General features: G+C 39.7%; 2 protein-coding genes across 2 annotated transcripts; both read right to left on the reverse strand.

Moving 5' to 3' along the window:
* Positions 1–1,356: 1,356 nt before the first annotated feature.
* Positions 1,357–12,756, reverse strand: IMPA1 (inositol monophosphatase 1). Its single transcript, XM_051611146.1, has 9 exons — positions 12,653–12,756; positions 10,870–10,951; positions 9,601–9,734; positions 7,596–7,700; positions 6,617–6,662; positions 6,367–6,475; positions 5,548–5,656; positions 3,953–4,104; positions 1,357–3,210 (listed from the first exon to the last, which is right to left on the reverse strand). The coding sequence occupies exons 2-9, from the start codon at positions 10,930–10,932 to the stop codon at positions 3,092–3,094; spliced, it is 837 nt and encodes a 278-aa protein (XP_051467106.1). The 5' UTR covers positions 10,933–10,951; positions 12,653–12,756; the 3' UTR covers positions 1,357–3,091.
* Positions 12,757–17,703: 4,947 nt separating this feature from the next.
* On the reverse strand, positions 17,704–27,019 carry ZFAND1 (zinc finger AN1-type containing 1). Its single transcript, XM_051612025.1, has 8 exons — positions 26,935–27,019; positions 25,569–25,611; positions 23,779–23,818; positions 23,293–23,420; positions 23,116–23,207; positions 22,159–22,283; positions 18,330–18,485; positions 17,704–18,162 (listed from the first exon to the last, which is right to left on the reverse strand). The coding sequence occupies exons 1-8, from the start codon at positions 26,987–26,989 to the stop codon at positions 17,992–17,994; spliced, it is 810 nt and encodes a 269-aa protein (XP_051467985.1). The 5' UTR covers positions 26,990–27,019; the 3' UTR covers positions 17,704–17,991.
* Positions 27,020–27,867: the final 848 nt, after the last annotated feature.

The raw sequence follows: 27,867 nt of genomic DNA on the forward strand, positions 1-27,867 counted from the left end.
AAATCAGTGTTACCTATTTTGTAATACTGATTGTTTTAGTCTTAAGCTAAAAATCAGTACCCCTACTCTGAAGAAATTTGTTAAAAATAGCAGTAGGCTCTGTAGCAACTAGTGATGTTGACCATTCAGTCAAACTGTCAAAGGTGAAGGCACTGGTTAAGTTTGCCCATTTGGTCCTTTAATTTCCAGTAGTGTTTCTTGGAATTTTTTACTTGCTGCAGTTGCTGAATCTGTCCAACTGATGTCCTCTTTCTTGTACTTGTAAATTTTGAGTCTTCACTGAGAGTTGAGATTCAAACCATAGAAGAATTTGCTGGCTCAAGTCATGAGTTGTTTATTGAAAAGCTCTGCAAGAAAGATGCCTGTATACTGCATTGCTGATGCCTTCATGAGGAGTATTAATGATCTTAATTTGACAGTCTACCTGTTCCATCTGGAGTAACTGGTTTTCACTTCTGATTGTCTCATTGCCCAGCAAAAGCTATATTGTAAACATATAACTTCATCTTGAAGTATTCAAAAAACCTCTAAGATTATTATCTCTTTCACTCCCATCTTTCATAGCAACAAAACCAGTTATTTGATTGTTTTCAACATTTAGGGACTACCTATTATACATAATCTCTCCAAATCATTTTGATTACACAGCAATCATGATTTCTCTGTTTTACTACAGAAAACACTACAAAAAATTTCCAAAATTACAGACTAGCAAAGAAACAATTAAAAAATGCCTTTAAATTAGTAATTCCATTTTTTGTCCTTTCACATGACCAATGAAGTGGCCACATACTAGAGGGAGAGTTTTCTAAGAAGATAATGCTTAACGAAGTAGCAAACAGCAGGAATTTCTGATCTCCCTTGAAAATTGAGCCTGAAATTAGAATGAAAGCAGACAATTGATTAAAGCTGCCATTTATGGAGTACAAAAAATAAATTAGGCTTGTCTCCAATGCAAACAGAGTGAGAGGGCCAAGACAACAAATTCAGATACATTTTTCCTTGAAGAGTTTTATTAGGAAATCCAACAGTGAGAAAGTTGCATGCTACAGCCAGCTGATGGGTCTTCAAAACAAATCACAGGCAAGATAATTGGTAAAGTTTAAGCTCTGAGATTGGAGATGATTAATGCAGCATGAGATCATTGGAAGGTGTTTTGAACATTCACTCTAATAAACCTACTGCAGGTGTAAATATAATCCCACTAACCTAAAGGCGTAAGTTTATGATCTATGTACATCAGAGGCTGAGAAGACAAAGTGTTCAATGCAGAGAGTCTGAAGCCCACAAATCCAGAATGTTGGGACCCAGCGTTGTACTGACGAATGTTAAGAAAGGAAGCACATCTGAAGCTGCTACTGCTAAAGCATATTTATTTCCAATGTGTTCTCCCATCTCAATTATTTGTAGACGTGCCCATTTCACAAATAAATCAGTTTAAAAACATTATGCAGAATTTGTTGTACAAAAGCCACAGAAATGGTTCAGTATACATACTTCTCAAGAAATAATGGTGATACCACATCAATTACAGCAATAGTTACAGTGAAATGCTCAAGGAGTTTCTATCCATGTCAATGGAAATTTAAAAAGTAAACGAACCTAAGTTTGGCTTTTTTACAAGACCTTTAAATAGCAGGGTGATCTCACTAATGTTAATCATCTGGCATCAGATACAACTTCAAATTAAGTATTTCTGCAAAATCTGCAAAAAAATCAACTGATATAAATCACTGAAATTTACAATAAGAGATCTGCTGAAACGTCAAGATAGAGAACAGCATCTTCCAGATTAAAAACAGTGAGACAGCAGTACAAAAACTCAGGTTTTTCAAAGCATTGCTGTGTCTTGACTGGACCACCAATGAGACAACTTTCTTTATGAAACTTTAGACATGGAAAAATCAGTTTAAAAACTGATCTAATTTAATTATTTTTTAAAGTGCATTATTTGAACAGTACACTGATACTTTTAACAATCCTAAACACAAAAAATTCGAGGAACCAATACAGTTTTTTGAGGTTTAGAGCAGCTCACACCAAGAATTAAAATACTAATTATGTCTTAAGATTTATAAACCCGTAAGGTTCAGATATGTATCTTCCTCTGTGCCTGTATAGTCTGTAACACAATGGAAATCTGCTTTCATAACTTACAGAACATTATGGAAAAAATCTGGACTATGGGCTTATTTTTCTGCCAGTTGAGTTACTGAAAACTCTCTTGGATTTTAATGATTCCTTAATCTTCAAAACACACCCATTCATGGAGAAACTCAAGCAAAATTAACAGAATTATAACTACCAAGAGTAAGATAAAGGACCTAGTATCAGCTGATTCCAATAGTCAAATGCAAATAATTCTTAAGAGTAAATCCATTTAGTGATAGAAGGTGGGCTCAGAACTTATTTCTGGGAGATGCACAATAACTACTATTTTTGCAACTGTAATGAAACTGAAAGCATACTGGCCACATAAGAGATTGTGTTTATCTACCATGAGAAAGACAGGATGATGACTACAAAACCAATGACAAGTAATAAAGGTTTTAAATTAGAGCCAAAATTACAAGCAACTGAAAAACGTTTGGAAATGTGTGAGCTACCTCTATAAAATCTTTAACAAGGTAAGGAAATGGATACATTGAAGACACTTAAGAAAACAACAGATGAAAGTGAGGCTGCATCAACAAGTAATGCCTTCATCTTTTTGGGTTCAGCGTAAGATGTGATGAATTGGTGCTTTGAGATTAAATTTTGTCACTTTTAGAACTAGAGATTTGTATTTATCTAGACATTAAAAGTCTCTTTCTATGCCTTTCAGCATAGTATAAAAACTGAAAAAAATTAGTTGCATATATTTGCTTATTTTTATAGATCTTTATGTAATTGTGATGTTAAATTAAATTCTCAACAATAAGAGATAATTTAGAATGTTGGTCCTATCTCAAAACACTACTTAGCAGTCACACCAGCATTAAAGGCTACCATCGATTTATCTATTTTTTATCAGGTTCACAGTGTAGAACCACCACAATATGGGAGTATGAGACAACATTATATAGTTAGATTTAAGGTGTAGTTTTGGTATTCAGTTCTGTGCATCATCCCTTTTCAGAGGAATTATTTGAAGTGCTTTGGCTATTCTCTCTCCTATAGCTCGACTACTTGCTGCAATTATTCTTCGAGACATCAAATCAAATGGTCCACCTAGAAATCAAACCAAACAGAGTAAATAGCTTTTATTTGGAGAAAATGTAAAGTTGGTAAGAAAATGAGAATTCGAAACATCAACTGTAAATGATACAATACTATTTAAGACCAAGTTTTTATAGAATCATAGTATCACAGTACGGTTGAAAGGAACCTCAAAGATCATCAGGTTCCAACGCCCCCTGCCATGAGCAGGGAACCCTACCACTAGATCAGGTTGCACAAAAACCTCGTCCTTAAAAACTTCCAGGGATGGGGCATCAACAACCTTCCTGGGCAACCCATTCCAGTTTCTCACCACCCTGATAGTGAAGAATTTCTTTCTAATATCTAACCTAAATCTCCCCTCTCTCAGTTTAAAACCACTACCCCTTGTCCTATCACTATCTTCTCTGATGAAAAGCCCCTCCCCAGCTTTCCTGCAGGCAATGAACGGTTCTTTCCCCTAGATAAAAACCCATTTCACACAACGGGTATCTCATATAAGCTACATTTAAATTCTCTTTTACGTATGCCTACTGTCTTTTTACACACTTCCAGGTGCTTAGCCAAGGAAGTAAAAGTTGTCTTGTAGCTTCAAAATAAAATTTTATTCTCTCTTTGTCTGTTAACTGGATGGGAACTCTGTTTAGCAGCGGTAACGTGTAAATCGGACTGAAAAACCTCTTTTAATTTCAGCCGTTTTGCTCCATTTAGCTATTTAAAAGGACATGAGTTTCATGCATGCCTGTGTATTTACCTGATACATCTAGCAGTACTCCACCTGCTTCAGTAATAATGATTCCAGCCCCTGCCATATCCCAGCAGTGAATTCCCATTTCATAATAGGCATCTGCCCCACCTGTTGCCACAAGGCACATGTTCACAGCTGCTGTACCAACGGCTCTAATCCTAAAGGAGACAGTTGTTCTTTCAGTAGAGAATGGTTTGTAAGAAAGTCACAATGTCTGTGTACACTGCACAGAGAACACAGAAGCATCATACACAAAGTGAACTCAGCTAGAGAAAACGTGGTGGAATGTGGCAGTGAAACCAATAAAAAATTGGGAATCAAGTTTTGTTTAAGTAGCTTGAAGAGCTCTCCAAATACAGCAAATACACTTACAAATTCTTTTAAATTTTTTTTTTTTTTTTAGAGTAAAACACATCTTGTACACCTTCTTAACCTAAAACATACTACGGAAGGTATCTACCCATGAAGCATATTCTGCTTTGCTTTTCAAATACAAGAATTCAAGTAGAATGCACACTGTTCTCAGCATGGAAAATTCAGTTTTTCTGGTAATGCTCAGTAAGCATCTCTGACCTGCAAAAAACCCTAACAGCAATAATCCCAGAAGTTAATTACACAGCATAAATTTGGTCTGGATAACTTCATCACAACCCTTGTGTTGCAAGTTTCTTTTGGAAATATTTATGTACTTACCAAGTAAGTGTGATTTGTACAAATAATTGCAGTTATTTCCATTATCAGTAAAATATACATAGAACTGTAACTGACAGCAGCCAACTTACTGTAAAAAGCAACTTAAATCAACTCCAATCTCAATTTACTGTTTCTAAATAAAATATCAAAGTTGAACTCAAAACATACCTAAAATGTACATTCCCTACTTACAATTTAGCATATATTCTTTAATGACATTAGAAGACTTTTTGAAAGTACAAAAGCCCTACATATTAAGTGTCAAAATAAGAATTCTGAGGATCTCAGCATAAAACTAAAATCCCTCTTTAGATCAGAAACATGCATAGGGTTCAGTAACAAGAACTGCCTAATGAAACCACCTTTAAACATAAAATGGTTTGCAGAAACTTAAGGCTGTGGATTATCTGGAGGGAAGGAAGCAAAGAATGTAACCAAATAAGAGCATTTTATGGACAATTTCAACTACTTGGACAAAAAAAAAAATATTGTACAGTGTTGAAAAAGGAACGGGAGATCTACTTTTGTCTTCTGATATAAATATAAAAAACCCCAACAATTTTCATTACTACAAGGAAAGGAAACTAATGTAATATAACTTCTGTTTATCCAGTTTGACTGTTTTTGAAAAAAAAAAAAGTACAAAATTGTATTTAATTTTCTTAACTACTAATTACCAGCACGCTTTGCTTCTGAATACTGATTCTTAAGAGTTCTCATATGTCCCAGGTTGAAAAAGTTAAAACATATTTATAGTTCCTCTGCAGAAGTTACTAGAGAAAAAGATTTAAATTGTATTTCACATTTAAGATGTCAAATGTAATGCAACAAATCCTTCCAAAAAGTGATCACATCTACATATTTATAATAATACTATCAGTAAATATAAAAACCAGGAAGTATCTTACCCATGAATAGGAATACTGAGAAGTCTTTCCATGTTAGATAGAATAATTTTTATGGTCTCTGGATCACGATTTGATCCCAATTCTGTTACTAAAAGGGATTTGGTAATGTCTGGAAAAGAAAAAACCCTCACTTTTTTCCAACAGTACAACCTATAACAGTGATCAGTACAGTTTACTTCTTTGCTTTCTTACAAGACTGAATAAAAGATATTTTAATAAAAATATTATATAAATTGAATATATAAAACTCTGTTCTTAAATAGAAAATGGCAGGAAAAAATAGTGAACAAAGCATGATCTGGTTCAACTGCGCATATACAATAACCAATAGAATTAGTAAATAACATTCTGTTGCTATAAAAATCAGAACAGTCCTCTGATCTTGAAAGGTCCCAATTTAAATGTGGATTTTACTTTACATAGGATAGTTAAGTATACAGGTGTGACACTGTGGATGATACTATTTCCCATCTGGAAGAAGTGGAATTGCTTAGTATATCTGTTACACACTCTAAAGAACAATCACAGACAAGTTACAGACATAGCTGGAATTAAAAACAACCAACCACAACACACAGACACAGGGAATAAAATCCTCAATGGCTGAGACATGATTTTGCAAAGATCACAAGAATGCTACATACATCAAAGAGAATGCAAAAGCTGTTTCTCAAACCTGAACAACTCATGGCCAAAAAATATATCTAGTCTTTGAAAAACAAAACTATGAAACAGGAATAAGTCCAAGTCTAAAACTGTTCATGCCTCATTTGCAATATAAATGTCATTACTAGAAAGAAGCTACTCAGTTCAGCTTACCTTCTTGGCCTGATACTTGAAGCTTTTGACCATTGCAAAATGCACCTTTTCCTTTTCTGGCAGTGTACATCTTGTCTTCTATACAACTATACACAATGCCAAATTCAATCTGCAAGAAAAAGTAAAAATACCTTGAGGTTTTTTTTCCCTTTCTTCCTATTTACCGTGAAAATACAGATCTTAGTTATAACTAGCAAGAAGGAATTAATCTGGTTTTGATTGATTAGATATTAAGTAATAAAAAAAATACCTTTTTGTTTACAACAAAGCCAATTGAAACTGCCACAAATGGAAACCTACAAAACAAAACATTTCACTATTTTATAGTGAGACACTATGCTTCTTTCATTACCATGCTTACTCTTAATACAAACAATGTTCAATTAAATGTAATGTATATTTTTAAAAGAAATTTTGATTATACAGGAAATAGTAGTTTTCTGGAACTTGCACAATTTACTGTGAAAAAGGACCAAACAATGCTCAATTACCTGTTAAAATACACATTTTCCCACCCACTCAAAGTAAGCCTGTTACAGCTCAGAGACTGTCATCCATGTTAGAACTGTTATTAGCTTAGGGACCATAATTTCATAGCCAAACAACAGAAGCCTCTATGGACTTATCTTTCTTGGAACAAGAAGGCTAAAATGGTCCCAATCAAAAGAAGCAAAGTCACTTCTTGCCCCACCTCCACGTGAGGTTTCAAATACAGGAAGAACAGGCAGTCAGTATTACACTGAAAATACCCTCCACACCCTGGTACAAAATACCACTAGAAAGTCACTGATGAGATTCTGCTTTCTTTCATGGTAGCAGCTCCTAGATCTCAGTTAATTTAAAATTTCTTAGAAATCAGCACTTGGAGTTGTTATTGTTCCTTGCCAAAGTTTCTCTGAGGATGCTGCAACTCCTATTTCTGAGTCCTGTTGCTTTACTGTTTAAATCTGTCCACCTATCTTCAGCACTCGAGCCAAAGGCTGCTGTCTCCTGCTATTCAGTACTGGCCTCTCACAGAACAGCTACTGTTGGTTACAGATGGAGACTGTTATAATACCTGCAGAAATACTAAAGTCATTACAAGAACTGCTCAATGGCTGTCAATAAACACAAACAATTTGTAACTGTTAACAACTTTACAGGATCTCTTAAAGCAATTTAAAAGAGAAAAAGCCCTTATTTTTATGGAAGTGAAACTTTACTAACATAAAAAAAAATGAAAGGTGGACCTGTGTACGAAGTTGGTAGTTCCGTCAATAGGGTCAATAATCCACGTGGGGTTATCTGTCAAAATGCTGCCCTGCCCAGCGGCAACAGATTCTTCTCCAATGAAGCTAGAGTGGCAAACACATTTAAAAGATGCAAAGAAACTGTTTAGGATATCTGAATTACAACATTGTTCTTGAAATGAAAATTCTTCCAGTGAGATGCAGGTTTTTGTACCACCAGTGATGGTATGTAAAAACCTAAGAAATACAAAATTTATCTGGAAAGCTCCAAACTCATGTGACCAAGCTTGCATCAATATTTACAATGCACTATTTGTGGGCAAAAGAACTTTACATTTTAATATCCATTACTGGAATTTAGTATTCAGAACATGGATGTTCTCACCATTTTTCTCAGTAAAAGCATCATCAAATCTTGGTCTGAGTACCTATAGCTAATAACAACATTCAGATCAGTTGTCCTATAAAACACTGCTTTTTAGCTTGTGTTTTAATTAAAGAAAGCCTTTGGGGTCATACACATCTGGTTAGAACACTGCAGCAAGTGTTCAGTTTGTAGTCTGATTTCAACCCAAATATATCAAGAAGTTGTTGGTGTCAAAACTGTTCAGTTTTACAAGCACTACAAAAATAGTAACATAGCAAAGGGATGAAAACCAAACAGAGCTTCTCCTGAAGAAGACGAGTGAATGCTCAACCTTAATACTAAACCAAATGAATACAAAAGCCACAGTGCTACAGAATCCAAATTTCACATTTTTTGCTGCTCATGAAAATATTTGTTTTGAACCACAAAATTACTGGGATAAGTTTAAACGACTAGAATTCTATTCTATGTCTTTTGCATGGTTTTAAACATCTAACACATGCTTTCCTCCACAAACATGCAAAATGAAGAGAACTGCTCAGAGTAAACAAATAAGGCCCCTTTACTATTGATTAGGAGTTTTATGATTAACTATGAAAGTGAAGATGATTGCTCAGAAAAGAACAGCATGCTTCCAAAAAACAGTGGATCTTCACAAAGAGGATACAGAGACTGAATAGTTATGTAGGTGGATGAGTAATTCATTAGAAAGATAAATTCAAGACCAGTATGTCTAATATTTCAATTATCTAATAAAAAAAGAAACTCAAGTATTTAAAAATATCATTGTCACAGAAATTGTTATATCAAGGTAAGTTTCTATACTTACACTGATTTGGTTAAGGACATTTTGCATCATCTTAGTTGTTCCAATTTTGTGAATATTTAAAGTTTGACATACAGAGCTACAAACAGAAAATCTCCAAGAAAATATAAGAAAAAATAGCAAACCTACTTTAAGGAAACTATTAAATTTGAGTCATTATGTCAAAATGGGAAAGAAAGTCCCATGTAAATAAAAATATGTAGAATACATATAATTTGCCCCCCAAGAATGAACTTATTTTGGGGGGGGGGGAAGAGAAGAACAGTGTAAAGAAAGCAATAAGAAATAATAACAAAAAATATAATCAGTATTTTGTATGACAGATTTTCAGTTATGCAGAATCAGAAGATTCTGTCTTCTTTTTCGGATGTTCCATGTTCTTAAATGGCACGAGATTTGCCAGAGGCACACTCAGTACCACGGGACTCATCCAGCACAGCCACTGCAGGCTGCTAGTTTCAACTGCCAACAGCAGACAAAGAATTTAGGTGCTGGGTAACTTGGGTCATCTTTGATTCTCTCAAGGCAAATAACCAAGGAGTTGTTTACAGCTGGCTCAAATGGAAGTGAGCTTCAACATAAGTCTTGAACAAGGCTAAACTCATCAGTAAACCATGGGGACACCTTGTTACTACAGTCCTGGGTTCAAAGGACTACTACTCTAAAATACTTCAGAAGGTAGGGGAGAATCCTGTAACTTTCCAGCAGGCCAATCATCATGAAATTTTACCAAGCAAAATAATAAATTTTCCATTTTCTTCTTCCAGTCAGATGTCCTTTCTATCAAAAGTGGTATTGATAAGAAGCTGTACCTGTGAGAAGGATACTTTTCTTTTATCAAAGAAATAATGAAGGTTTCTACTTTTTGATCAGTTTCTGTCACTAGATCTACTGGTGAACTTTTAGTCATAACAGATATTTCTTCTTTGAGTGCCCCACGGATTATCTGTTAACAAAAGAAAAAAAAAGTAAAAATCTTTAGCCATTAGCAATATGGAAAATATTAGTTTTCCCCAAAATTTGAGCTGTAATTACTGTAATTTTCTGTATTGCACATCCAAAATAAACAGTGAGAAAACCTGCATTTAACTGCAGGAGCTGGGACGTACCCTTAGACCTTAAATCTAAGTACTACAAGAAGATGCACTAGTACTTGAAACTGAGCTCTATTTTGTTAGGATGAATGTTAGATTTATAAATGCGAGTTGAACAAAACATTGAAGACTGAGCTTAAGTCAGCTATTTTTAGCCAGACCATGCATTTATGATCTTAAAACTATTAGAATCAGCTTAAACAAGAATCCATGCCTCACAGCCCACAAAATTAGTTAACTGTAACTTAGAAAGCTTTTCTCAGGGAAGACTTTAATGAGGTTGTTGCAGGGACAGTGTTCTGCAGATTCTTCAGCTCCAAGGGACAGAATTAATTAATGTGCCATCTTGTCTGGCTGCAATAGCATTCAAATGTACCACGCAGAACTACGAAGAACTGAACATTTGGTAATCGCTCTTTTGCTGAGGCTCTGCCAGTATGTGCAAACTCTTTTCTCTTCTAAGCTATCTTAAATAAAAAATGGGCAAAGTAACCCCACTGCAAGAGATGCTTCGTATTTGTAGATGCTTCGTATTATGTCTTCATAAAGCCAACATGACATGGTCCCTTGTGCAAACAAGCCACTATAGAAAGCTGAGGGAGGTGTTCACAAGATAAGACTGTTAATAACAAACATGAAGCTAGACAGGTGCAGTTTAAAGGGAAAAACAGAGATGCTCCTTTTTTTTTTTTTAACCACAATTCAGAATTTTCTTTTTTTTTTTTTTTAAACCAAATTTAAGAAACAAAAGGTATTTCTTAGTGTTGAATCTGGTCCAAATAAAGGTGCACAGATGTTTTCTTAAACTGGCTAAGCTGTAAACATGAAAGACACTCCAAACTTGAACTTCAACATCACTGAATGATTCTGCTAATTTATGTTTTTGACAAAATACTCCCCACAAGAATATCCAACATTAAAGCCCCTTCAAAAACTACATACATACTAGTCTCAATAAATAATGTTAATATTTATAAATATACTTACCTCCCCAGCCTTCCTTGCTAAAGTAACTGCATAATCCATACATTCTTGCCAAGGATCTGCCATCTTTTCTCAGATAAACAGTCTACCAAAAGGATAGAGCAACAAAAAAATTATTATTGCATTTTTTTTGAAAAAATCTAATTTTCTAACCCCTCTTTTCTGGATCGCACTGTTTTCTCCTCGCTGGAATATAAAAGTTTGTCCAATCCTTTATTCTGAAAAAAATAACTTAAAAACGATCAAAAACTTAGACTAAGATATCAGATTCTTTTTTTTCCTCACATTTTGTGCTTATGAAAAATGCGTAACATAAAAACATTAAGAAGTACAGAGCCTCATTCTTGAAAGATACATGCAAATACAAGACTCTGAATTTAGACACTGACCTCAAAGTACATAAAGGCTCTGAAAAACAAATAGTGTGGTTACACACAAGCACATTCTCAAATACAGTGTACAGCTCAGGGCCATTTTGCTTAAAATACTAGACTCTTCACTGTAATTTTTTTGCAGAAGACTACTGACATACAGCTTAGTCTGTTTTTAAGCATGGTTTAAATGACTTTCAATATCTTACATTGCAAGATTAGAATCTTAAAGCCCAAATCTATCCTTTCTGTGTTTAAGTCCTCCATGCTTTTTATAGGCTTTTATTCCAAACACAAATAGGAAATGGCTTTGATTCTACATGAGACAGTTACAAGATAGCCAGAGTAATTCAAAACAGTCTTCTACATTCTTTAGTATTATAAAACAAAACAGTCTACCTTATATTCTATACATCATTTCATAAGCAACATGGAATTCAAATCCACATATTATCCATTATTTCTCATACTCCCCCAACAGACCAGAAAGTCATTCAGTGACGAAACAGTATTCCGAATTTTGGATGTCTGTTTCATTTTTGAGCACTAGCCCTTTCAGAAGCCCTCTGGGAATTTCCTGTGTAAGTGATTCAGTCTTTAAGTGATGACCTGGGTAACAGCTGCGTAACACTTGCAGATTCACAAAGATTAGAGGAATGATCATTAAAAAGTCATCACTGAAATGGTGTTTAAAAACGGTGCAAGTAACATGATCCACAAGCCCCCAGTACAATCATCCTGATTTAATGGTCTTTGCTTCTTTCAGCTTGGTCCTAAACAGGTACAGATGGCTAGAAAAGCTAGGTGAAATGCAAAGGGTAAGATGATTTAACTATGTTGATAATGTTCTTTACTGATCATGGCAGCGATCAAGCTCTGTTACATAAACACAGAAATAACGTCAGGGCACAAAACTTGGTACAACAGCACTAGATAAAATTACTCTAGATATCCACTTATTTCATTATAGTACATCCATACCCACTATGGACTGGTAGCATTAGTGGGGCCTTAAGTGCACTGACACCCAGTGCAACAGCACAGATTCATGTAGCAGAGGGAAAGACAATAATTTACATTTAAAACCTCACTAAAACGGTAAGTCCGGAGCACGTTAAATGCCGGCACCTACACTGACTGAAAGAAGTGGGGTTTTTTGTTGTTGTTGTTTTTTTTTTGCCCAGGTTAGTTTAGACCTCTCGGGATGCCCCATGACGAGTCTGCTCCTCTAGCTCAGGGCGCGCATTCAGAGCAGGGGTTTAGACCCCGGCCTGGCGAAGCTGAAGGGCGGCGAGGCCGGGGCGGCGAGGCCGCGGCCGGCCCGAGCGGTGACAGGGCCGCGCAGCCCCCAGGCCCGCGGCGCGCCCCTCTCAGGGCCCCCGAGATGGCGGCTGCAGAAGCAGGACGGCACTCACCGCAGCGGCACCGCCCGCGCTCCCGCTCCCGCTCCCGCACCCGCGCTCCCGCAGCCGCGCTCCCGCCGCCTCCTCCGCCGCCCGGCGCTGCCTGCGGCGGGCGGGCGCGGGGCCGCGCGGGTGCGCAGGCGCGGAGGCGCGCGGGCGGGGCCGCGGCGGCTGCGCAGGGTGGCCGGGCGGGGCGCGCAGGGCGGTGTTGGAGCTGCGGGCCGCTCCCGCCCGCTGTGCGGTGGTGGGACGGGGCGAGGTGGAGGTGCTGGCTGTGCTCTGCCGCTGGGCACGCCATCGGCGTTTACTTGGGCTTCCAGGGGCTGCAGGTGCCCCCGGCAAAAACGAATTATTCAATGTGTGGAAAGAAGCATGAAGGCCCGCTAAAAATAATCGTACGTGTAACAGCATTTAATCGATTCAGATTACAGCGCTTAAAAACAGGAAAAGGAGCAAGTTTGTGATACGTGGCTCTTTGTTACAGTTTTTTTTCTTTGAGAACTGTCAATACCCATGAAACAGCTTTATTTGCCCCCTCACTAGCCCCTTCTGCTGACTGTTCTGTGATTAGTATAATTCCAAATAAGTAACCAGAGAGACAACTGATACTTTTTAAAATGTAAACCCATTTTCCATTGTGAGAAACATTTCTCGCACCAATGAACAGGCCCACAGATCCTTCAGTGAAGCACAGCTTATTTACATTCTTGCAAGAATGGGTGACCTAAACAAGTAGGCACACCCCTAGCAAGGTGAATAACGGTTTATATTCCCTATTCCGACGCAAAGTTCCCTCCCCTGTTTCCCCACTGGCTGGGTACTCCAGGGTTTACAGCCTATCCAACACTTCAAATTATCCTACAAGTTTCCCGCCCCTGTTTACACATTCCATTCTAGCTGTTTACTTTTTACCTTTTAAGGTAAAATTTTGACCTTTCTTGCCCCCTTGGCTGTCCTCCTAATTAACAAAATAATCTATACCTACTGGTGCCATCCTGCCCCTAGGAGCAAGATAGAAGTGGCTTTGTTCGCTCTTATCTTGGGCCATAAATCCTTCTCCGTGTTCAGATCCCCCAGATGGAGCCCAATTAAGTCCCTTAGTTTCTTGGGCCGTAAACCACTCCTGGTATAATTGGAATGTGCAGATATCTCACTTATCTCAAACAAATTATGTATTCCTAACACTAGGGTATATATATATATATATATGAACCAAACCCGACTATGTTTCTAACACTAAAATGCAAAATCAACACTACATTTCATTTCTAACACCATGAAGCTCCCTAGCTTTCAGACAAAGTGTTGTGAGAACAATTAGCAGTTCAAGCAATGCATTTTTAAGATTACTATAATCAAAGGTATAGAGGTTAAAAAACTCTGCAAGACTGGCTGTTACCAGTGTGATTGTTTTCCTGTGGTCTTTTGCCCCTTTTGTCTTGTCATCAAGTAAAGGTACTGACACATGTTCACAAATTGCAACTGATGTAAGTCACTGTCAGATGTGAAATGGTGATTCACTGCAAACAGGACAGGGGTTGTAATTTGTTGTATGACTTACAATGATGATCACATGTCTGCACCACGAGAAGAAGCAGCCTTACTCCTTTTCCCCAGTGCCAGTCCAGCACACATCTAGACACTTGTTCCAAGGCCAGACGGGGGTGGTTTTGTCCTTTCCACATCCGTGAAGGTACGGTTTCCATTCCCAGTGGTGCTGTTGTGTGGGACAAGTCACTGTGCCTCTTTGTATCTCTTCCTTTCCATTTTTTGAACAAGCTTAGTCATAAGTCTGTTTTTTTAAAGTATTGGCATTTATTAAAGAACTGCAGAGATGAGAGGGTATGTTTTCATGAATTATTTTCCAAGTCCTCCTTTACAAGGTTATACTAAAAGCACAACAGCGAATTGAAAGAAGCACTTTCGCTCTGATTCAGGTTTTGCTGAAGCAGGGTGCCAAACAGGCCTCAGACTGCACTGGTTTTGTGGAAAAAGGCTTCTTTGACATTGGTAACAGTATATTTGACATTACAACAAGTAACAAGTGCTTTACAGGCCCTGTAAGGGGATTTGAAATTCTGCATTGATCCGAAAATCAGCAGAAGTAAAACAAATAGAAATACCTGTCATTCTCACCTCCTAGTTGTAATAACTTCTGTAATGCAAAAACCCTAATTTCCATTCTAGCTGAAAGGAAATGTTGTGTTTCACGTAAGAAGCTACTATGAGGAGAATTGAACTGCAGGGAGGTGTATTTTTATGTGACACCTGATAAGCAACATGAAGAGAGATACAGAGATGATCTATTGATAAGTCTCCAGACTGATTCCACTCCAGGGCACATAGTTTTCTGTTGGGTTTTTTTTGTGTGTGTTTTGTTTTTGTTTGTTTTTGTGTTGTTGTTTTTTTTTTAACCAGGCACACACAAGGAAACTGATGAAAACAAAAGTATGAGAGTTACTACCTGCTTTCTTAGTGTGATGTATTATTTCTTTGTTGCTACAGCGTTGCCCAGCTGATCTAAAAGGTCACATATACAAGCAAAATTGAGCTCTTAATGTTACATAATCCTTTCCAAACTGTGTTGAACATCACAAATATATGGCATGCAATTTTGTAGCAGTATTTGAGCTGGAACAAGGTCACAAGCTGCTACGGAGAGCCTTCTCAGCTGTAAAATGTTTGCAAAACCTCAACCTTGGGCATTCTCTAAAAATTAATATATATCTACCAAACAGCTTGATATTTGCCTATTTTAGTAGTTTCACTGTAAATACTGTTTATTATAAAATCATCAAGTATTAATTTTGACAAATTCCTCTTCTCAGTTAAGTAACTTTTCACACATTTTCTTTGCATCTACTACAAGTGAGTTGATCGTTTATTTATTAACTTCGAAGTGAAACAGTTCAGCATCTTCGGAACACAAGCCTGTAAAATTACCAATGGTTTCAAATGTCTCCTCCAAAGTGTGGGTGTTTTTCTTCAGATCCAGTTGTTTAACTTTCCCTGTGAAAATGAGCTAAGATAATAAGATTGAGAAAACCAAGAAGCTGTATATGCCAAGTAAAAATATGCTAAACAGCTAAAATGTGAGCAATTCCAGCCTAGGCGAGATACTGAAGCTCTGGGAAAATTCCTACTTTTGTTCCTGGAGTTGATGATTAGGACAGAGTTTTCACCTCTCTTCAATTACTTGTCTGTCAGAATAGCTTAATTTCATTTTGCTTCTGTTTCTAAAAACTAGGTTGAATGAGCTTCTATATACAAACCCAGACACATTCTTGGAGTAAGATGAAAGGGAATGTGAAAATTTTTAGAGTCTTAACAACTGTGACTTGCCATATTTGTACTGCCATTTACAGGCTGCTAGCCCGTAGCAATAACTGGCAAGTGATGAAAGCAACCTTCCTGGTAAAACCTCTGAGACCTCCCCAAAGATTTACTTCCTGCATCCTGAGTCATATTTTCTCTCTACCCACAATAAATGTTATTTTAATTATTTTGTCTGCAACTGCTAGAGCAGAAAAATCAGTGGCAGAAGGAAGAAGGGAGTGAGGAGAGAATGAGGACTTCCCCCCACTCTTCCCTTCTTTGTAAGCTCAACTTCACTCCTGATTTTCTCTGCCTTCTCCAGCGGAGCAGGAGGATGGAGAATGAGGGTTGTGGTCAGTTCATCACACATTGTCTCTGCCATTCCTTCCTCCTCAGGTGGGAGGACTCCTTAGACTCTCCCCCTGCTCCATTGTGGGGTTCCTCCCACGGGAGAGAGTCCTCCGTGAACTTCTCCAACATAAGTCCTCCCCACAGGCTGCAATTCTTCACAAACTGCTCCAGTGTGGGTCCTTTCCATGGGCTGCAAGTCCTTCGAGAACAGGCTGCTCCAGCACAGGTATCTTTTCTCTTTTCACACTGGGTGGATGGCGAGTCACACTACTCTGGCAGTTAGCTAGACTGTGGCAGACAGAGATTTCTCCCCCTCGGCCTGAATACTGCACCGTTACCACAAGCCAGTAGGTCATTTCAGTTGCAATGGATGACACCTCACAGGCTGCAGCTGACAATCTTGCTAGCCTATTATCAGAGGAATAGATTTGCCTCAGTAGTTCATTCACACTGCACAGCACCACAGAGCAGTAGACACGCTACAGTTTGCAAAGGGAGCTTAGGATTGTGCTTCCCATCGCTCTGTTTACACCTGTTCATACCTTGTCCTTTTTGTCATTGAAGATTGCCTTTCCAGCTACTCACAGTTGGAGATCATTGGCTGAAAAATTGTAAACTGATGAAAGCAAATTGGAGGGATTAGTCGTGAAAGGGCTCTGCTCCTCTAGCTTAAATAGACAGGCTCAAGGCCATTACAAAGTGAGCTTAGGTTGCAACAGGCTTGTTCACAAAGGATGAAGCAAGGCTCCTTGGTTAGATATCAGAACTTATGATTAGGGAAGTGCTGACCCTATTGCAGCAACACTGCATGTTTTATGTTTCAGTATTTCAATACAGCTATAACTATAATAAAAATAATGTGGTTCTTCCTTGCTATGTTCACTTTGAATTTACAGTCCAGCTCTGAAATCCACCAAAAGAGATCCAAAAACCGGAGTACATCAACTACTGATACTCTGAACAATCTTCTTAAGGAGCACCAAACAATTTCAAGACACTGGCAAATGAGAAAGCCATCACTTCTATGTCTCTATGCACCATACTCATGCACCCAGAGGTGTAACTTCGTTATGTACAATCACACTGAACAACTGGTTTAAAACCTAGTAAGTTCATCTTGCCGATTGCTGAAGAATAAACACGAGAGATTTACCTAAGATCACAAATACCAGGATGAAACTGCAAGCTGTTGAATCCTGTGATTCTAGCTGAACTGTATTTCTTTCTCTTTTACATTAGAATTAGAAAAGGGTAATTCTAAGTTCTCTTTTTGTGCCCCATCTAATCACACAATAATGCCAAGATTTACAAACACGAGATCTGTTCTCATAGATGTAGAAAAGACACTACAATAGTGTAATGTGTTTCTTCACTTCAGAGTACTGATACACTGCAAGTTTACATTTTCATTATTTATTAATTTCAAGACACAATTTTTCCATCATTTACACAAAAATAAATATAAAATTTAAGAAAAAATATTGAAATATTTATTATTATAATAACTTATTTTCCTTTCAAGACATAGATCTTCTGTCAGTCAAGCAACGGAGAAATTGATGGGAACTGTGTCTTTATAACTGAGGACAGATTCTGGCATACCAGTAATTTTAAAAGAAAACTGGACTTGGTTTGAATACCACATTTCTAAAAGATATTTATTTTTTTTTGTGATAATTTGCTGATTAACTAAAGTACGACTCTGTATCTTCTATAAACAGAACATCATTATCAAGATACTCTAAAATTATGTTTCCACCATTGTACAATGGATAGTCTTTATCAGATAGCCATGTTTCCAATATGTGCTCAAATGGCAAGGCTTCTCCAGAGGCAGTATGGCATAATCTCAATTTCTGTAAGACAAATAGCACCAAAGTTAACATCAAGATTTAAGATGCAAGAAGTGGGGTGGGGGAGGGACAAAAGATTAAAAACAAAACAAAACAACAACAACAAAAAAAAAAACAAAAACAAAAAACCCCAACAACCTGGAAAATGTTTGTTATTTTTACTGATTCACCTGGGCTGTTGATTTGTTGTTGTCATTTTTAAGGCTTGCTAAGGAAGCTGCAACATCTACTACTTTCCCAATACTCCACTTACTGCAAAAGAACATGGGCTTGCTTTTCTCTTTGTTCCCCTTTGGTAGAAATACTTGAAAGTAAATTCTTTCTGTCTAGAAAAACATGAAAAATAAACAAAAAAATTATTCACAAAAGAAGCACACAATTCAAGTCATACACATCTAATAGTTTTTCAGTAAAAACTTCAGCTGAAACTTGTTCTTTTCCATCAGGACCAAGGCCCTACTTTACTGCAGATTAAATGTTCAGAAAAGTTGATTTTTGCTGGAGTTCCACAGCTAACTGATGTCTATAGACAGACATGAAAAGGTGTCTGCTGTGGGTTTACTAGACAGCTCTGGGAAGAAAAAGGTGTGTTTAACTAAGCAGTGCTGGCTTTTGGCAGCAGTATAGTATCTCAAATTGGAATGCAAACACAACTAAAACAGAAGAATTCACCTCTACAAATGCTCATGTCACTAACCAACATTCTGGTCATGACCAGCTAATCCTTTATCCTGTTTTTCCTCTTTTTATGTAATAAATGTCCTTTCATATAATATCTACTAGACCGAAACATTTACTTAAGTAATGTCAAGAGTAACATATGAGGGAGAGATTTTTTAATGGGACTGAGACAATCCCTTCTTCAGGTTTATTTATTTTTGACTTTCAACAGAAGATATTCATCAATTCAGACTGTCCTTGTCAGACACTATCAAACAAGACTGAAGTCTTTTTTAAGAATTGTTCTATGCATTCCCTAGAAAAATATGGAACTACCCTTCACCCCCAGCTATGTTTGTAACACTGAGTCTGAAATTCAATCTGTGCATTTTCCTAAAAATTTGAGTGCTCTCCACACACACACAAAAACCTTTAACACCCAAGAACATTAAAAAGAGGCAAGGGAAGCAGGACCTGAATCTTGCTAAAATGTAAATGACCACAACTTGTAAAACAGATAACACGACAGCCATCCTATTATGGACACACACATCACTCAACTGCTGTCAGTGCCCTAGCACCTTCCTACAGTTGCTCTTCCAGTTCTAAGGTCGACAAGACAGTCTCCCACAGTTCACTGGAACTTAATTCACAAAACAGCTCATTCTGCTGTTGCATCCCTAACTATGGGATATGCCTCCTGGATTTTCTGTGCCATATCCAAGAAAATACTGGTCAGCCATGGACACAATAGCTAACACTATTCTATAGCATGGCTCTCCTGTTTTGAGCTGGTCAGTCTCAAGAAAGGTATCTCGTATCAGGTCTGACACCAAAAGAAGCAATCATTTGCAGAAAGCTAATCTCAACAAAGAGGTCAGAGAAAAGGTATTTCTAGGATAGCCTGATATTCCTAGAATAAGAAAGGTTGGGAAGGACCTCTGGTGTCATGTGGTCCAAAACCATGCTCAGAGCAGGGGGGAATGCTGAAGCTGGACCTGACTATGAAAGTAGATCAGGTTGCTCCAAATCAGATCCAAACAAGTTTTGAACATCGCAAAGATACAAGGGGCTTGGACTGGCAGAGGTACAAGCGGTCCTACCCTCTGCCATTCAAGGACCAAGTCCCACCATTTTGGTTCATAGTAAGTGATAGATTAAAGTCTGATTTTCTCATGGATACTGGAGCACAACTATTAATTTTTAAAGCAGAAGCCTGTCCTGGAGCTATACCTCTGAAACATCAGAAAATATTAGCAACTGGAGTAAATGGAGCAGTGGTTCCCTATTGAATTATTACGGTAAAATTGAAACTTCCCTTTTGCCTCTCTCCCCCTACCAAATGCATATGCAAGTCAGAAACCTAAATATATTTGGCATCAATATTCTGTGAGGTGGATACAGGACAACACTAACTGGGCTGTTGAAACAATTGATGAAGAAGCAATGCCAGGGCCCCAGCCAGGAGGTCCTCTTTTTGGGAACCAGATGGATAAGGTGGGTAGGAAATAGGTACCCTGGTCCACCTGGCAAATTTATTAGGTTGGACCTCTCCCTTGAATAGCTGAGGGGTGGCATTATATCCTTACTGGAGCTGAAATAATATGGAGCTTAGGGAAAATTTTTGCTTGACAGAAAGCAGATGGTCTTAACATGGTGGCTGGATTTAATGGTTTGCTGACACTCCCATGCCCTCTGCTGTGCAGTCTGACAATGGCACTCATTAAAAAAAATAAAATTGCAGAAAGGTGTGAACATCACAGGGTGTTTCACCTACCCTGCAGACTCCAAAATAATGGCACAGTTGAAAAGTGGAATAGTCTACTAAAATGAGCTCTATAGCAAAGTTTATATACAGGAACATAGTGTAAAGCCCTACCTAAAGCTGTCAGATGCTTAAATAACAAGCAGACATGCACTGGATGCCTGGTGGAACAAGATAATTTTCCTGGTCTCCAACCCATAAAAGATTTAAAGCCCCCACTGTCAGCCTGTTGTTTTTCTCAAGGTGACACTGTTCTTATTAACTACCCTTTGATGGTTAAAATATCTGCCACTTTACTAGCTCCCTGAGAAAAGGGCATATGGTAAACTGTTTATAAATGGGGGCTCCCTTTAACTTTCAGAGGCATGGATAATTCCCAAGTCTGAGCAATTTGTTACTGCTTCAGGTAATGAACTATACTTGAGACACATTCTTCAGCCTGGAGTGTGCCCAAGGAATTATAACAACACCCACTGTATTCTACCTTTTTAGACAAGCATTACCCTGTATGCAGTAATTGTGTTGTGATCAATCCCTTAGGAAAAAGAATGACATTTAATCAATTTACAAGTACTATTTTCAAAGTTTACGTATTGATGAGCTGAAAAGACCTATTGTAGGTATTTATGCTATGCTTCAAATTGTCCAAAATGCTACTGGGGATGCTTTAAAAAATGTTGGTCTTGTATCAGTCCCCTCTCCTGATGGCTCTGAAGGTCCTGCACAGGACAGGCAGACTTTTTCTCCCACTGTCTATTGGTCACTGGGCACCAGGCCAACTACTCCACTCCTTATGGGCCTTGAAGGTCCCAGGCATCTGGCCAACCCGATGCTGATGAACCTGAACAGGAAAGTGTAGCAGCAGTTACAAGCTCTCAGTGGGACTTGGACAAGAACTGCTGCTGGACTGCAAAACCTATGATCCCTCGTTGCACAGGGACACCTCCACTGTCGTATGCTTCCTCTGAGGACTGAGTGAGTGACTCATGTTCTTTTTCATGTTTTGAGTCTGGATGATGACTGGGATATTGCTACTGCAAGCCAAGTATTAAGATTTGACCTGATCTGCAGAGGGTCCAGATGTTTAGGAACCATAAGCTGTGCTATACAATTCCTGTGCTGTGCTAATCGTGCTACACTGAATCTGATTTAAAAAATCCTGTGCTACTTGGATCATAAAATTCTATGCTATGTTGATAATAAAATTCAGTTAAAATAATAGAGCTTGAATTTTAAGTACAACTTAGCACTGTCATAATTCTGCCAGGGATCCCCAGAAGAACCTGTCTGTCTCTGCAGTGTTGGATGACAGTTGTATGGCAGGAAAACACCTTTCTGGTATAAAATAATGGAATTTGACCTGAACTGCTCTGAACTCCACACAGAGACCTTATAGGGAACATTAAAACTAGTGAGATTGCTTTTGGGCACCAGGCTGAAATATATGTGTAAGTAATTGTAGGCTTGAGAATTAAATCCAAAACCAAACTGAGAGGACTAAATGATGAACAAGAAATGTAGAGAAGTTCCCATTTACTCTGAGAATTCAAATATGGAAAAGAAACATGACTGACCTGAGGCAAGGACTTGTCCCCACACGCGTGCATTTTCAGTTTCATTAATGCCACTTTTGCTGCTGTCTCACTGTTTTTTGCTCCTTTACGTTTTTTGCTTTTTGCTTCCTCACTTTTTTTAGAATCTGAAAACAATATTATTCCTGTTAGTGTGATGATTCAGACTGTCTCCTGAGCCTATCCTGGAACTGGCCTATTGGGCTACATTGTATCTCCAAGGTTCCCATTCCTTTCATGTCCTCCTGAGGCCATAATATCTCCTATTTAATAATATTTGGAATTGCTACAGTCCTAACAGAATTTATTTACATTGAAAAATAGGTGAACACCACCATTAGGTAAACACAGGTTTATAATATAGAATATTATAATATATAATAATATATTATATATATAATATATAATAATTCCGAAACTCCTAGAGCTGTGGCCATTACAGCATTCATATGCAGCAGCTTCAGGTTCTCCTGTCTACACAGAACTCCACTGTCCAGACAGGTAGTGCTGTTTATTCTCTTTCCAGCCCTAGATCTTGCTTAAAAGCTGCAAAACATTACCTGGTAGACTCACATTTTTTGCCAGCTTGGTTGTGTAGATAAAATCCCAGCAGACTGGCATATGCACCCAATACAACTGCATTATTTGCATATGAATTAATATGCAAATAATAATGGCTAGGTGCAATTCATTACATTGCAGCACCTGCAGAATGAGGACAAGACAATTCTGAAAGAAACTTCAGCCCTATTTAATCTTTAAAGATTCTCTGTATAGACATATGCTACTGTTGTCTGAGTCTAGATGAACAGTATTATATGCTGACATGTGAGTTTAGGGCTAATGTAACAAGGAGCCCCCATCCTCTCTTCTTATTTGGTCCAACCTGAACCCTCAGAGGTCACAAGCTCAAAGAGCCTTCTGAAGAAAACTGCAGAATATATATCTCACTTTACTTGCCTATAAGATGTTTCACTAGCTGCTGGGTGGCAGCCATTTGAGGTTTTGGTGTGTCCAGTTTCTCACACTCATGGTCTGATTGATGCCGGTGTCTGTAAACAACAGTGTAAAACTTGTATTACCTTTTCCATACACTAATGAATGAGTATTGACATTTAAACACTCTGTTCCACTCACCTGAGACAAAAATGTTTTTCACAATAAGGACATAAAACTGGGAAAAGCTCCTTTCCATTGCAGTTCTTGTATGAGCATGGGTAAGATCTGTGCTGATCTGGTTTCTCAGAACTGCTTCTTATATTCACCTAGGTGTTAGTACAAAATGTTTTGTGTAAATAAACAGGTATTGCAGATAAAAGCCACCACCCCAGCTTCCAAAAGAACTGTGCTAGCTCTCCATTCAATGAACAAACGCAGTCCAGTGATTTTCTCCTAATTTTGTCCTGGTTCAGTCAAGCTCAGAGTTAGAAAAAGAACCATCATCCTACTTAGACTCAATTTACTTCTGACAGGCAGAAAAAGAGCAGATTCATTTTTTTTAAGCTTGTCATGTTCACAGTTAAATAATTCAAACTTACATTAATGTATATTATCTAATCTGAAAATAGACAGTTAAGTTGCATGGAATTTTAATTTTAAGGTAGTCCTATATTATTAAATTACCTCAGAACACCCATGAGCATCCCGGCTCCTGTGCTGAAGGCTTTGTGGCAAAAGAAGAAAATATCACACCATTATCACCATTTCAGGAAAAGAAAACTGCATGTGAAAATATTTAAGTGTTTAAATCTGACAAGTTTTATCATAGGAACACTTCAATTAAATAATGAATCTTCTCCAAAAGTTGTTCTAACCTATGCATTTCACATCTTGAGTTGACTGATCATATTCTTCCTGAATATGTGAAACATTTAACTCCTGGAACTTATGCCCAAGATAACAAACCATTTTAACAGAATAAGGACATTAGCAAATGTAAGAATTCAGCTCCAAGCAATCGGAGTTTCCTCGTTTAAATGGATTTTGCATCACCTTCCACAACAGCATAAATCCCTTTAAGGCTTCTAACATGTTAAAGTGAAATCTGCCCTCAGTTTATCTGAGTTTAGCTCAGCTGCCCTCTGCTAATCTGAAGAGTAAACCGAAGTGCGGGAACTGATTTGAACCTTGGAAGAAACTTTAGGTTTTTTCTACATGAGAAAAGATCTCCCTCAGCCCCAAAAAATCAGTACAGAACAGGGTCTAAGGTAGATGTCTTCCAATATAATCTACCTATATTCTAGAGATATTCCCACTGATTTCAAAGCTCCACAACAGCTGCTCAGGAAAAATGTGGCAAGTTCAATGAAACAATTATTTTTGTTAACTTAATGTATCTGAATTGACTCACAGTATGATTTATAGAACATTTAGCTTGACAGAACTGCCACACTAAGATCTTATGGGAAAACCAACTTAATTGACTTTTATTGTAAGGTCACCCACCTAGTTGACCTAGGGAAACCAGCACATGTTGTGGTTTTGCCTCTCACAGTAACCTACTGGTCAACATGTCCAGCACACAGCTTGACAATTCCATATGTTGGGTGAGCAATTGGCTGACAGGTAAACAGGGGTACATCAGGATGGTGGCCAGTGAGTCAGGGCTCAGTTTTAGGGCAGTGCTCTTTAATGTTTTTATAAATGAACTGGGTGCAGGGATCACATGTACATGAAGTTTGCTGTGATACTCAGCGAGGAGGAGCTGTGGACTCCCTCAAGGGTAGAGAGGCCTTACAGAGAGATCTAGATAAGACTAGAGAGCTTGAAAATCACCAACTGCATGAGATTTAACAGCAGCCAATAGGGCCAACCATGTCCTGGGATGCATCAAGCACAGCATAGCCAGCAGGTCGAGGGAAGTGACTGTCCCAGTCTACACTGCACTGGTGGGGCCCCACCTCGAGTACTGTGAGCAGTTTTGGGTGCCTTAGCCTAAGTAGGACATCAAAGTATGTTCCAAGGAGGGCAATCAAGATGGTGAAAGTTCTTCAGGGCAAGACTTAAAAGGAGTGGCTGAGGTCACTTGGTTCATTTAGCTTGAAGAAGGGATGGCTGAGGTGTTGTAACCTCATTGCAGTCTACAGCTTCCTCAAGAGGGGCAGGAGAGGGGGAGATGCTGATCTCCTCTCTGTGGTGACCAGTGATGGGACACAAGGAAATGGGATAAAGCTGTGTCAGGGAAAGTTCAGATTGAACAACAGGAAAAGGTTCTTAAATGCAGTCGGTCACTGGAACAGGGTCCCTGGGAAATGGTCACACCACTAAGTCTGTGAGACTTCAAGGAGCATCTGGATGATGCTCTTATTCATCTGCTTTAGTTTCAGGTGGCCATATGAGGAGCAGGGAGTTGGACTCAACGATTCTTATGGGTCCCTTCCAACTGGAGATATTCTGTGATTCTGTGAACTTACCAAAAGACACCTGAACAGCCATCACATACAAAGGGGAGAAAATCTGAAACAAAGATATTTGTTTTCAGTTAGACAACATGGTTGTTGTTTTGCTAATAGTTTCTACCTTAATTTTTACATTAACTTTTGCTTACCTATATAATGGGGTAGGTGACCTTACAATGACATTTAGCAAATGGATCTAGTACCTAGAAGTGGCTTTTGTAACACAGTTACACTGTTAACACCTCTAGTTAATATTACTGAAAAACATACAAATAGATAAATTATAGTTATATACATTCCAGAAGCTGGAATTATGCTGGAAATTCTTTATTTTTTTTCCCAATATCAGACTTTGAAACTTGAACATTTTGCTAGCCATCAAACTCACCACTTATGCTAAAGATCAAACTTATTGCGAGAGCACTCAGGATTCTATTTACTGACTGCTGAAGCACTGGACAATTTACATTTTTATTATTTGGATTGCCAACTGAAGGAGATGCTATCCCTTCCAAAAAGACAGCATCTCCTCCATTTGACAGTCCTGATGATCCTATGTCTTCCTCTTCATCCTTTATATCATACAATCCTTATATAATTTAAATTGCACATTACTTCTTAAATCCCTGCACACACCCTCCATCTACTGCATCAATTCTGACACATACAATCACTTCCCTGTCAGCTGAACTCGGCCACATCACCAGTGGCAGCAAATGCCCACCCCCAGGCCATGACTCCATCTTTCAGACTGGGTCTTAATGGACTCTTAATGGACCAACTGGAGTACAAAGCTCACTAAGATTGGTCACTTCATCTGTAAGACTGAGTGCTCCCATCAGAAAGCTGTCAGTACAAGCGTTTGTGCTGCCTCTTTCTGAAAAGTTACAGTTTCACGAACATGGTTTCCCGAGACCAGGAGAGGCAAGTGAGAGCGAGGAATGGAAACACAGGGCACTAACAGCGGGCAACGCAGGGATCAAACACCTGGTGGCACAAGGGCGATCATCGGGCAGGGCTGCTGCACGTTACAGCAACAGGACCTGGCTCTGGGACGCCTGCCCTTCGCTACTAACTACAACTGGATTTTTTCAATGATGCAGCTTCTCCTGTCTTTCTGGTTGCCCCTGTACACATGACGCCTCTCAGACCTGTCTACCAGTAGCAAAGCCATCGCGTTCTTATATCCGACTTATATCCGACTCCTACAGCCATCAGCGGCTACGGAAGCAAGCAAGAAGTAAGGCATACATGGACAGAACAGCGCTACAAATAAGCACCGCGCCCCGCTCGAGCGGCACCACTTGGCAGCCCTCAGACCGCCGCTACCGGGCCCGGGGCCCGCCCACAGCCCCGCGTCCCTGCCGGGGCCCTGCCTTACCGAGCCGGCGGCATCCCGGCACCCCGCAGTGCCGCCCCAGCGACAGCTCCGCCATCCGCCGTCCGCAGGGGCTGCCGGGCCGCGGGCGGAGCCCGGCGGGAGGCGGAGCCCGGCGGGAGGCGGAGCCCGGCGGGAGGCGGAGCCCGGCGGGAGGCGGAGCCCGGCGGGAGGCGGAGCCCGGCGGGAGGCGGAGCCCGGCGGGAGGCGGAGCCCGGCGGGAGGCGGAGCCCGGCGGGAGGCGGAGCCCGGCGGGAGGCGGAGCCCGGCGGGAGTCCCGCCGCGGGGCGGGAGGGCCGGGCCAGCGGGGGCGGAGCGGCGGGAGCGTCTCGGCGCCGGAGCGCGGCCCGGAGACCCTGCCTCGGGGCGGGGGGGCTCCCCGCAGGGTCGGCTGCCCCGCAGGGCTGCGGGAAAGCTGCGCGGGCGGGCGGTTTTGGCAGTGCCTCAGGCTCCTGGTCCGCCAGGGGCCGGTCGTGCGTCCGGCTGCGGGAATCGGGGGAAACAAGCATTTGTTGGTGTCTTGTCGCGAGTTGCCTCAGGCCTCCTAACAGGGCCCGTTTCGAGAGGCAGAGGGGAGGGGCTCGCGGCTTCCCCGGATCCTCCTTGCACCCGTGTCATTTATTAATTTTACACCACTGTGGTTTCCTTAGCGATGCACCTTTACTTGTAAGACTACACGTTAAAAGCCACACTCAAGAATTTAGAGCTTATTTTCTCAGTTCCAACCCGACTGCACCCCTGTGCTCGAGACTCCTCCGGCAGCGGCCAGGGCCGGGACGCGGGGCGGGTCCCGCTCTGGCAGCCCCGGCCCCGCAGCCGCGGGCCCCGGGCCGCCCCCGCCGCCTGCGGGTCGCTCGCCGGACGCGGGGTGTTCTGCCTGGGCCAGGCTGCGAGCGCCGGCAGCCCTCCCGAAACGCACCTTCTTGCGGCACGAGA

This window comes from Apus apus, chromosome 2, assembly GCF_020740795.1.
Source record: "Apus apus isolate bApuApu2 chromosome 2, bApuApu2.pri.cur, whole genome shotgun sequence".
Taxonomy (NCBI): domain Eukaryota; kingdom Metazoa; phylum Chordata; class Aves; order Apodiformes; family Apodidae; genus Apus; species Apus apus.

What these genes read in the sequence shown, in the direction of transcription:
- IMPA1 (XM_051611146.1), bottom strand. Translation starts at nt 10,932, where the DNA reads ATGGCAGATCCTTGGCAAGAATGTATGGATTATGCAGTTACTTTAGCA. An exon ending in TAGCAAGGAAGGCTGGGGAG is followed by an intron (nt 9,735 to 10,869) that starts GTAAGTATATTT and finishes TTTTGTTAACAG; the next exon opens with ATAATCCGTGGGGCACTCAA. An exon ending in ACTACCAACTTCGTACACAG is followed by an intron (nt 6,663 to 7,595) that starts GTCCACCTTTCA and finishes TTTGTTTTGTAG; the next exon opens with GTTTCCATTTGTGGCAGTTT.
- ZFAND1 (XM_051612025.1), bottom strand. Translation starts at nt 26,989, where the DNA reads ATGGCGGAGCTGTCGCTGGGGCGGCACTGCGGGGTGCCGGGATGCCGC. An exon ending in GGCTGTTCAGGTGTCTTTTG is followed by an intron (nt 23,819 to 25,568) that starts GTAAGTTCACAG and finishes TTTGCCACAAAG; the next exon opens with CCTTCAGCACAGGAGCCGGG. An exon ending in GGGACAAGTCCTTGCCTCAG is followed by an intron (nt 18,486 to 22,158) that starts GTCAGTCATGTT and finishes ATGTTTTTCTAG; the next exon opens with ACAGAAAGAATTTACTTTCA.